A 12,430-nucleotide genomic window follows, 5' to 3' on the forward strand; every position below is an offset into this window, starting at 1 on the left:
GAAGTGCATCTCAGCAACCCACGGAACCGCCTAGATTTCCATTCCGGTCACGTCTTCTACTTCATATACTCGGTATTTTGCAAGAGTGTGGACTTGGAAAGAAAAGCGGGGTTATCAGCCGATGGGTATATGGGCTTATAGACGTGGAGAGCGGGAAGGTTCAGAACCGGGCATAAATCCTTTCCTAATTGTTTTATTAGAGAGATCAGATTAATACTAAACCTCCGCGTGAAGAGTCCTCCCCGGAGAAACCTTCTCTTCCCTCCCATCCGCCTCCCTCGGGATTCAGGAAGAGTAAACATCGCCAAAATCGACGCAAATCTCGTTGGAACTTGAAAGGATTTCGCTTCCTGTCCTCGATTTTTTTTTAATGGCAACTCCAATCGATTAGACACATGCTAATTGGAGACTGGAATGCTAATCGTTATGACAGCCAGTAAGAGTTCTCTTAAAAACAACGCTTTTCCTAGAGTGTTGTATTTGCTGCTAGTTACTAGGAAATAACTAAACGTGTCCTTAAAACACGTTAGAGGGAAAAATTCTTCAGAGATCTTCTCAATACAGATCTCTCCATTAAACACAAATCGTGCTCCCTTGCCTTTCTGAAGCACAGGCGAGCATTAAGCGACAAGATCTAAACAGCAAAATCGCAGATGACTGTTGAAGGAAATCCTTGGCTTTTCTGAAGAGGGTGGGCTGGTTTTTCCAAAGAGGAAGATCTCTTTGCGCGAGAAACATCAAATGTTGTCTCCCTTTAAGCACTAATTTTCTCTTTCCCTCCTCTTAAGCGGTTCCCATTATGTAGTTTAAAGTACAATAATCTCGAGGGCAAAGGGAGGGATTCTGCAAATGAGAGCGGCAGCTCCAACAATTAACATGAAGGGGAAAATAGGATTCGAATTAGGTGAAACAAGATCAACATTTAGCAAAGCGCCCCTGAAACTTCTTCAGCTTCTAAGCAGTCGCCTAAAGCTAGAGAGGGACCTAAAGGCAGCTTTTTGCCAGCTGCGATCTGCTCGAATCAAACGCGAGTTTATGTGGGACCAAGTTCCCACCCCATTCATTACTGTGGAGTTGCTTCCCAAGACCTTCTCTTATTCTCTTGGCGCGGAAGTATATCCCACGGAGAGGTATTGCCAAGGGTCACAATGACAGTGGCTTGGACTTTTAGATAAAAGTCCCCCCGTGTGTTTTTCTGATCAATAAGATGTATTGGGGGTAATGCATTGGCTTCTATGCAGCATCGTGGTGTTTCGCGTCCCTCCACTCTCCCAGCGCCCTTTGTCCTTCTCCTTATGAGTCTTAGACAGCTGGATTTTTATTACAATCCCCAGATGGAAGCAGTGTCTCGCAAATATTTTGTATTTGTTTTTATTCACCTCAACTTTTTTCTTTTAAAAAAAGACCATCTCAAGAAGCAGTCCACCCTTCCCTTTGGGTCCTATAAAAAATAAAAGGGATCTGGACAGAAAACGGATTAAGGACCGACTCGAATTTTGCTTAACCTGTTTCAGTTCCTCTGTTTTCCAGTTATGGCATCTTTGTACATTTGATTTAAACAAGAACCAAACAACAAAATTTGCACTCGAGGAAGCTGCAGCATCCCAAACAGCATGTTAAGAAATCTCATCCAACCCAGTCGCATTTACTTCTAAGTAAACATTTCCTGTGTCAGACAAGTATCTTGATTTTTCCTTTCCCTATGCACGCACGCAGTGCTTGCAGAGATGAATTCCTAAATACAGGCAATAAAGGGCTCTGTTCCAATTATCACATCAGTGACTAAACGTGAATATAAGAAAGAATATGTGAAGATGTTATTTCATCTCTCTCTCTCACACACACACACACATAAATAATTCAGCACAGTCCGTTCAATTCAATCGGACTTGCTTTTCGACCAACTGGGCATAAGATTGCAGATTTAAATATTCTATTTCAAATGATTCTAGCATTAATTCGGGAATCAGAAGTCTATATTACTCTGTGCGCGTGCTATGCCTTTTGTCACTGTAAACATAAAGACGGCAGCAGCCACTTGAGATCCCCATTATCAGCCCCCAACAGTTGTACACGGATACACAGCCTCCTCCTCTCTCCAAAAGGGGAAAGTCCTAACAAAGCCAAACAAGAGACGCATCCTTGTCCGGATTTGTCTGAAGATGTTCGGATCACTATTATTTACTGTCTCAGGAGACCTTTCTTGGGGGGGGGGGGGGGATGGAATTAGAAGCCTCCACTCCTCCCAGTAGTGCCTCCCAGCCCACCCTCACCCTTGTTTCTTCTTTGACCAATTTCAGGTAATAACAAAAACAACCCTCCAGACGCCAGAAGAACGGGACGGGGGCAAGCATTGCGACCAAGGCAAAAACAAAGGCAAACGAGCTTCTCCTCAGCCAGATAACGAAACCCAGCTCCCTGTCGGGATTCATCTGACTACTTTCTGCCCCACCTCCCGTTCAGCATCTTCGCCATCCACCTTGTCTTAGGCGAAACTTTCCAGCGGATTGAGACGTTCGTGTTGTTTGTTTGTTTGTTTCCGTTTTTATTTTTAACTTTGTTGGCCTGGCTTTGCACCTTCTTTTTGTACTGTAGGTGCGTTTAATACGAAGCGCGCTTTCTCGCCCATCCTCTGGTTTTCCCGGTTTAGGTTGTTTTTCCTCCGCTTCTCTCTGTAGGGCTACGTTTCCTTTTTCTCTTAAGAGCATCTATCAATGAGCTGTCAATCAAGGCGGCGGCTTCGCTTTCATCTTCTCTCTTCCCGCCCCCACCCTTTCACCAGAGCGGGAGGGCGGGGGAGGGGGAGAGGCGGGGGGTGGGACGGGAAAGTTACGTCGCCGGAGGAGAGCGCGGCGGGCGGCCCGCCTCGCAAGCCCAGCGGAGCTCGGGCAGAACCAGACCCCCTCGCGGGCGGCCTCGCACGAGGGGACTTGCGTCGCCAGCCGGGAGGCAAAGAAGCGCAACCTGCACCTTCAGCGAGAGAAGACCTTTCTGCGCCCGCCCCTCTTACTGACTAAAACCGAGCGCGCGGCCAACGCCCCCCCCGCCGCCAAAACAGGCGAGTGGCTGAGCGCGCGCGCACTTGTGTGGATCGCTGAAGGGGGAAGCAGCAACACCTGGAAGAAGTTAGGGTTGGTTGGCCCTTTGATCTCAGAGTTGCGGCCCGACTCAGTTTTGGGGATGGTGGAGATTTTATAATCCTGGACAAGCTAACTTCCTCTCTCTTTTCTTTTTAAGGAGCGTCCCCTTTTCCTGCCACCCAAGAACTTTCGATTCTTGTTCTTTAGCTGCACCTGAGGAATTTTTCTGCTCCGTTTCCCCATGTAAATGCTAGCCGCCCGGTTCATTTCGCTTCTGGAGAGCCAGGACGGCGAAGAGGACTAGGCAGCCGAGCAAGAAAAAAAGTCTTTCCCGGCCAAGGAACAAAAGAGGAGTCCTGGTGTGTGTGTATGTGTGTGAGTGAGAGAGATTGCTTTCCCCTCTTCCCTCCGTCCTTTTCTCCCATTGGCATGCTCCCCCTACCCCTCGCTTTCCGTCCCGGACTTTCGCGGTCTGGGTGCGCGCACTCGCACGAACACCCATCCTTCCTTGGGTCGCTTCCCAGAATTCCCAACGGAGATGCTTCTATCTCGGAACGCTTAGATGTAAAGGATTCGTTGGCTTTTCCCACTCCATTGTGCTCCCCCTGAAAAAAATCGGACAGCTGTGCCTTCTTTAAAAAAAGGGGGTTGGAGAACCCAAGTGGTCGACAAGAAACTAGGCTTCACTTTCGAAAGCCAGAGTTAAAAGTGTTTGGAAGAGTAGCAAACTTGTCCCGACTTTCGTGCTGTCTTAGCTGCAGACACAACAGAACCCGGGAGCGGAGGGGAGCGCGAGTCTGCCTCGTCCATCCGCTCTTTTCCTCCTCCCCTCCTTTTACAGCAGACAAAGTAGACAGGCCTGGCCACACTCCAGCCTTGCTTGCTCTCCCCTCCCCCAGGTGTTTGGATATGGATGGGATGGGAGAGGGGGGAGAGCGCTGCGTTTAGCCTGAGAGACGGGGGGGGGGGGTATAGGCGTGCAGCGCCAAGCGAGCTCAGCGTCCAAAGCCTTTTAACTTCCCTCGCTCCTTCCTCCTGCTATTCCTTTCTCTCTCGTTCTCTCCTCCTGCCCTCCCTTCTTCCCACGTCCTCCTTTATTCCCGGGTGGAGAAGCCACTATGCCTCAGCTCTCGGGAGGCGGCGGCGGCGATCCGGAGCTTTGTGCAACCGACGAGATGATCCCCTTCAAAGACGAAGGTGACCCCCAGAAGGAAACGATCTTCGCCGAGATCAGCCACCCGGAGGAGGAAGGAGACTTGGCCGACATCAAGTCTTCGCTGGTCAACGAGTCGGAAACGATCCCCAGTAGCAACGGGCACGGACATGAGGTACGGAGGGAGAGAGGCTGGATTTAAACTTCCAGTGTGTGCGTGCGTGAAGGGCGAGAGGGAGTGCTCTACAGCTGATGGAGCGGAGCGGCACAAAGTTTCGGGAAGGAGCGGTGGTCGAGCGTTAGCAGCAGGAGTCCCGGAGCAACGCAGTCCGGCCCGGAGGAGAGCAGTCCGGTTTCGCTCGCTGGGTGGGCTCCCAATTGGGAGGGGCGCGAGGAATCTTTTCCGGCTTTCTTTCATCTATTTGCCTCACGTCAGTTCTGGGATTCGGGTAGGGAATGGGGAAACGTTATTTTCTTCCTAACTTTAAAGGGCTTTCCTCGTTAAAGTTCCCACATTCTTTTTCTAGGGCAAGCTAAGGAAGGGTGTGGGTTTGCCCAGAAAGGAAAACGGGAAACTGCAAGCCGCCAAGTGGGTTGCAGTTTTGACCACGGCACTTTGAAAACTGATACTCCACTGTTCCCCATGAATGAATAGCGCTAGGCGTAGTGGTGGGAGGAGAGAGCGGAGCTTGAAGCTGTTTGCACCCCCACCCACCCCTTTGGAACTGTGGCCTGGGCTTGCTCAGAAGTTGAAATAGAACGATTGATTTGTTTACCCAGAGTTTAATCTTATTGCTACTTTATCCCCAACTTCGGTGGGGGGGTAGGTGGGGAGGAGAGACAAGGATATTACTGCTAGAATGCAACTATAGTAGTCTTTTTCCCTTGACCCATTAGCTTTTTTGCCAGACTGGTTCGGTTTGCTTTGTTCCTTGTATATATGCAGATAGCTGTTAAGGCTGAAATGTAAACCCCCCTTCCATTTTGAGATTAAAATTCTGAGTTTGATGCTGGGTGTTCTCTGTATTATCATGATGATACTTGGTGCCCTGCCTAATCCTGATGTAAAGTGGGCTTGGAACTGAGAACATGTGACTAAGTACTGCTCAACTCTAGATGGAGAAACCGAACATGATCAGGACAGTAACACAGATCACCCCCACCTCCAGGGTAACATCCTAGGCACTTTTCAAGAGTAGATCTTGTAAGGCAGTGGGTCACAGAATTCTCATCCAAAAAAATTAATAAATCAGTCAGGGGTTGCCATTTGGACTTAGGACTTGATTATAAATTGAGAATGCCATGGTAACCTTAGGAAAGCAGAGGGTCCATTCAATGTTGCAAAAAAAAAAGATATCGGGGTGCTTCAGTTGATTCATGCATTAATAAAACCTGAAGGTCACTTTGAATTTGTTTACTTGTTTTTGTTTACTTTGTTTACATATGCCTGAGAGATTTGGAGAAATGTTATTTGTGTAGACTCTGAGATAGTAATAGCTGCTCGTAAGTCAGAAGAGCCTCTTCCTGTTGCTTCTGGCAGGAACTGATGTAGAAATATTTTAGGAATGTAGCAATGGGCCCTGCCCTACTAATAATTAGGAAAAGGGTCCCAAATACATTAGTTCCAAGTAAATTCAACTCACAATCAATGTCAGTTATGGTTAGGTACACAGCCTTATATGCGTTTGAGAGAATAATAAATCATGCTGAAGTGGGGCTGGTCCTACCATTAGGCAGAAGGAGACAGATGCCTTTGGCAGCTGATTCTGAGTTTTATAAAACAGCAGCAGCACCTTCCTGGTTGTTTACAATTGCTGGCTTACTCTAGGAGGAGGCACTTGTGCCACAGTACTGTCTTCTCAAATGCTAGAATAACTTGGTCTTTACATCTTTGAATTGCATAAGAGTTACCTGCTTTTTTCCCCTCGTTGTAACAAAATACCAAGGGTTGCTACAATGAAATAGGGACTGTTTGAATTGTCATTGATGTTTCTAAATTAGTGTTTGAATCTGTATGAACTTCTATTGATTAAAATGGTTATCCGGAGTTCTCACATAGTATAATGCCTTTTTCTTTTTGGTAAGGACTAAGCATAGTGAGTGCCCTTTCTTCCTAAGGTTCCAATTTTGTATGTGCTTATCTGGGAGGAAGCTTCATTCAACATAGTAATACTCCTGAGTAGATGTGCATCGGTTGTTCTGTAAATGAGTTTTCATGGCATGGTGAAAGGCATGTTTATATGAGTCATAGGATCATACAATAGCATTAATCCAGAGCAGCCATGAATATTCTTGGATTGAAATCAGCAAGGTCACAGAATTAGTCATAAACCTCTTAAAGGATTTGCATAAACTATTGGGTAACTTACCCCATTAAAACAAACTAGAGATGGATTTTTTGAAGAAGTTTTTAATAGTGCCATTTTCAATAAAATTAAAATCTGATGTAGAATGAAGAGTATGGGAGCCATTCTCATATAACTGAAAACAGGGACATCCCTCCTTTTATTTGTCCTATAAAGTAAAAAAAAGAAAAAAAAACCCTTTTATTTATCTTGGACACTGACAGTTTATTATGGGGCAAATGTACTACAAAATATGGTAGCAGTCATGTATGATTTTTTTTTTGGTTAGGTGTCTAGGCAAGGCCAGTCTCAGGAAGCTTATGAAAAAGGCAGAGAACATCCTGAAGAAGGTAAGATACATTGTTGTTGTTGTTATTGTTGTTACAGCAGCTTTACCCAATCTGGCAGTGTCCCATTATACTGGAAGTATATTTCTTAGTACATATTATGGCACCAGGTTAGATATCTGCAATATGGTCTCCAGATTTCACTGTTCAGATAGTGGATTTGCGATGCTAACTGTTGTTTAGCTTGGATCTTACAGAATCTGAGTAAAGCTGCATGGGGGGGGCATAGCTGTATAGTTGGGCCATCTAACAAAAGACATTCTTTTTGAATGTTGGTTGTTGGTTATGAATGTGATTTTACCATCTTACATTGTGCTTTGGTGCCATGGGCATGTTTCCCCAAATCAATCTAGGGTCCATTATTTAAAATGTAGTTTTAAAAGGATACATTTCTTATCTGATAGGAAAGCAAAGGTATGCTCTTCTTACCAGACAAGACAGCATTATTTATTCTCTGTGTGCTCAGACATTTGTTTATTTGTTTGCTTAAGTACAGAAGTGGTTAACAAATCCTTTTTTTCAAAACTATGATGAAGGAATCAGTTTAATTCATACAATACACTAGACATAGGAACTGCCAATTAAATGACAGTTGTAGGAAGGTCCACTGGATACTTGGCCGGATAAAGTCTTTCAGTGGGCCCAGTTAGGTGAATGAAATTTTTTACCACAAAATATTTCAGCTTCATGTCAAATTCTCAACACAGACATGTCTTCTGTTATCCGGGGATAGCACTGAAGGACTGAGTGACTCTTGTCAATAAATATGGACAACCTAAATCAGCATTCCAACTTGCACTGCTTGCAAACTAGCCATTATTATTTAAATTAGATATTAAGCAGATTAAAAATGGAGCCTCTTCTGATGAACAGGCTCACCATATCAGCAGGGCATTGTTGTATGCCAGCCTAAATTCTTTTTCTCCTTAATTGTTTCTAATTGGCCCAATCAGAAAAAGCTTGATCATGCTGCATGTATACAGACTGCTAGAGTAAGTTTTAGAATTGCACATTAAAAAATAGTGCATATTAATCATTAGAAAAAGCACATGTAGGTCACTTTGTATATAACATTTTGTCTTCTCTGTAAGTTGTGGTTGTAAACATATTTATTTGAAGTTTTAATATTGTAGATGTCTAGTAAGCTGCAATTTTTAAGCTTGGAAATATTTGCTGCAAGTCACTGTAGAACCTATCACAGAGCATATGTAGAGAAAACTAAAATCTTACATACAGATCTTCTTTCAAGGGGTTTTAAAACTTAACTGAAGATACTGATGGCAAAGATGAAGCTAAAAAAATTCTAAAGCTGCTGAATGAAGATCATGTTATCTTATATAAAAGTTTTTTATATTAGAAATCTAAGCAACAGACCAAATAATAACTCTTGCTTTTTACAGGCAAACACACAGATGGTGTTCTGTACAATAAAGGACCTTCTTATTCTGGTTATTCTGGTTATATCATGATGCCAAATATGAATAATGATCCATATATGTCTAATGGATCTCTTTCTCCACCAATTCCTAGAACAGTAAGTGTTCTTGGTGTGTGTGTGTGTGTGTGTGTGTGGGTGTGGGTGCGGGTGCGTGCGCGCAGTGGGAAAAAACCCCTATCTTTGGAAAGACAAGCTTTGTTTACAGAGCAGCAAACATTTAGTTCTGATAACATTTCAGAGCACTGCTTACTACTATGTGGCAATCCTTCTTGCATGTCTGAATGCAATCATTTCTAATTGCGTTCAGACATTTTATTTAATAATATTCAGAAGCCTGTAATAGAGCATAAGGGGTGAATTGTACAGAATGGCTGGGTGGTATGACTTCAATAGCAGATGTAACCATTGACATATGTTTGTGATGTTCGTTATGAAGTACATCTTCGTAGGAAGATGCAGACAGTTGCCAGAGTAATTGTTAAGTTTCTTTTAAGTTTTCTTAGGACTAAGCTTCATTGATTCAATGAAGCTGATTACTTCTGAGAAACATGTGTAGGGCTGCACCATTAGTGGTTATCTGGATCTAAAGAGGCTGAAGTCTCTAGCATATCTTACTAGATAGCTCAATAAATCTGGGGTTTGAGGTGGGTTATTGGTAAGACAATCCTATCTATTTTTGCTGGGCCCATCCTGCTGCCTTAATTTTAATATTCAAAAATGGAAACAAGTATTCAATATTAACAATGCTTTAAATGAAAGCTAGGGTCATTGTCCATACAATCTTTCAAAACTGAAAGTTACTTCAAGTGCTAATTTTTCAGAGTCCCAAATATTAATTTTTCTCTTGTTGGGCATTTTTAATTCATGTAAATATGATAGTTTGGGGCTTCTTAAATAACTAATTTGTTTAATTCATGGTGGAAAATCCACATGAGGTGATAGATTTCTGTATTGTGCTCTCTCTAAGAGTATTATAAAGCAAAGTGTTATATGTTGGAGTGTATTAAGGGGGAAAGTGAAGTGGATTCTTGTCTTTTAACGCTTATGCTAAATTGTTTTTGATGGCACACAATTCTTTGTGATTTCAACTGTATTTGAGCCCTGATTGCATCAGGGGTGGAATTTAATACACATCTATAAAATGCACATATTAGCCTAAAAATATTTATGTAGCCATATAAAAAATGTCTTCAGTACATGTATCATGCAGCCAGAGCTTCAAAATTACTTGCACGTCTGGGACAATGTGCATTTAATGGCAAACTTGCTTTAGCATTGTGTGATGTTTGAAATGGTCTAAGAATACAATGACCTCATCTGTTTTGGTGTGAATCCTGTTTTAAGTTGGTGGGATTTACTGCCACCAGTTACTGAGTAAACATGAATATATTGCACTGAGTATCTGGAGATGGTGGATGCAACATTATCTGCAGTGCTTTTGGGAAGAGAGAAATTGGTTGCACAGTGATGTGTATACTTCCAAACATGAAGTATATTATTGTATATTAACATGTTATGATTTCTAATTCTGGAAACAAGCTGAACTCAATATATTCAAAAATTCACTATATAAATTCAATAAATATAAATTCAATATATGAAACAGCTAAAATTCTTTTACTTTATGGTTAAATGTTATCTCCTTCATGTTTGTATTGGCTTCCTCTAGAGACCAATAATTGGTTTGGCTTGATGAACAGGTTTACATACGTACTGGAGAGTGCCAGTATTTTAACTACTAAGTTAGCATGGTTTTGTGTTTCTGCATAAACTGAAAATGTGATGGTTGAAGAGAAGAGAATTATACTTAATGCGAAATGTCATACTGGTATTGGATATATCAGTGTTCCTGACTGTTTTATGCACCTAGTGGTTTGCTTGATAATTAAGAAAATGGAAGTACAGTGCAATAGGAACTCCTAGAGCTTATTTCAAATATCCTTGCACTAATATTCATTTTCTGAAATGGTCAACATATCTTGTCCTGTATTGCTGTAATTACCTTGATCTGCTATGCATTATGCCACTTTGAACAAAAGGGCTTGTCACTGGCACAATACATTTACAAATATTTGAAGGCTTGAGGACTAGAGAATTTACCATAGTTGAACACTAGTCATTATTTTGCATTTTCCTTGTCAGTTATTTGTTTGTTATGACTATTTGAGATAGTATCATTCAGTAACAGGATGAAACATTCTTTATTCAACTTTGTGTTTGAAAAAACTACAGTTTACATAAAATCCTGTAAGATTGGAAGTATTTGAATTGAGGGGGAAAAACTTTGGGATATTTGCAGGCAATCATTTGGAAGATTATCCTCTTTCAAGATCTGTGCTACCTTGTCAGACAAGGAACACACACTTTCTGGGGTAAATAATCTCTCAGCTTCTTCCCCTACCCAGAAGTCATCATCATCTTTGAATTCTTTCTCTTTTTAGACAGATTCAAATTGAAGACTGCTCTGATAGATTAAATGCAGATGGTTCTTGGTTGAGTGGAAATAACCATTTGTGTGTGGATTTGTTTTAGGGTACACATGTGGAATTCTTCATTAGCATAACAAAGTATCCATATGTTGACTATATATATATTGCCGAAGGTGTTTGTCAGAATTTGAACCATCAAGGGCAGTGCCTTTTTCTCAGCTTATACTCAACAGCCTGATTTATCTCAGCTTATACTGACACAATCTTGATATATATAGCTAATCAATGTTCTGTTACCATTTTCTATCAATATGGGGGGAAAACTTTTTATTATGAAATCCTTGGTGATTATTCCTCTTCTTAGGATGCTAATCTAACCCAACCCTGAAAATTTTGAATATACCACCTGGAAAAAACCCTTGAACAGAAATGTACATACAAAATTTCTCTAAAACATGTTTTAATGTAGCTTATGTAAAGCTTGAGTGCATATTGCATAACGTGCCAAACCAAAGGATATTGCTAATGGTGTGCTTAAATTTTGATGCATAACATTGTGGTAGAACAATATATATGGGAACCTTTTGGTACAATTTCAGTGTGTGAAAGAGTACATTACTGACATTATGGAAGATTCAGCTTATTTGAAAATCACATGCTGTGTTAGTTAAATTGCACATCTGTATCTATGGTATTCTAGATTATTTTAGGAAAGGTGGTAGTTTTATGTAGGGATGAGCAAGGTTGGGCATTTGTTAGGATTCTTCTTTCTACAACTTGATTCCTCTGATTTTACTCACAGTGTTAGGCTATACAGCATAACTCCTTCCAGTGAACAAGATATATTGTGTGATAGCTCCTTTGTCATACCTTGTTTACAAAGTCTGCTTTCAGTGACTGTTTACATAACGACTAAGTGTAGTAGAAATTTGGAAAGTGAATTATGTAACATATTTAAGATTCCATGACTTTCTATGCAGACCCCACTCTAAAATAACGAATTTTCTAAAATAGTAACATAAATTGTGCCTTAAAAGATGAAAAGGATTACTGTTTTTGTTGGAAAAACATTTTAACAGTGACTTAAAAAAAACCTCTCCTGTTATATTTTGCCTAGCTTGCTTTCATTCTGAAATTCCTCATGTTATCATTGAATATCTGAAGTTACAAGCTTCAAACTTACTCAGAAGGAAGCTGCTATAAACCTGGGAAGGAAGCAGGAAAAGGAGGGGGAGCCCAAAAGGCAAAAGGCTGCTCTCCTCAAACCAGGCCATCATGTAGCACAGATGTTAAGAGTGAGATATTTAATCCTTGTGAACATAGCTTTGGGTGCCCTTTTGGCAGTTTCTGGCATAGCAGAGTGTGACATAATTGAAAGGGATAGAGAAGAAAGTGAGCTATATATATATATTAGTATTTTATGGGGTTTTATTCCTGTAAATAACTGCAATTTATTCAACAATCTATATATATATATCTTTTCCCCAGGCAATCAGATTAAAACTTGAGTAAAATCTTGAGTGGCAAGATTAAGTAATTCTGTGTTGTGAAGTCTTGGATTCTCATAAGATGTGTCTGGTTTCTAGTTGAAATTATTAGACTGCTGCTATAAAAAAAAAACCCTTTTGCTTAATGGAA

General features: G+C 41.4%; 1 protein-coding gene across 2 annotated transcripts in view; it reads left to right on the plus strand.

Annotated features, from left to right (window-relative positions):
* The first annotated feature begins 4,086 nt into the window (after positions 1 to 4,086).
* The window catches only part of LEF1 (lymphoid enhancer binding factor 1), a 96,622-nt gene continuing 88,278 nt past the window's right edge, over positions 4,087 to 12,430 (plus strand). For both annotated transcript variants that reach the window (XM_063310245.1, XM_063310246.1), the window contains exons 1-3: positions 4,087 to 4,408; positions 6,868 to 6,928; positions 8,326 to 8,459. In XM_063310245.1, coding sequence (XP_063166315.1) covers positions 4,199 to 4,408; positions 6,868 to 6,928; positions 8,326 to 8,459 — 405 coding nt within the window. In that variant the 5' untranslated portion in view covers positions 4,087 to 4,198. The remainder of the gene's footprint in view (positions 4,409 to 6,867; positions 6,929 to 8,325; positions 8,460 to 12,430) is intronic.

This window comes from Candoia aspera, chromosome 8, assembly GCF_035149785.1.
Source record: "Candoia aspera isolate rCanAsp1 chromosome 8, rCanAsp1.hap2, whole genome shotgun sequence".
NCBI classification, from domain to species: Eukaryota; Metazoa; Chordata; class Lepidosauria; order Squamata; family Boidae; genus Candoia; species Candoia aspera.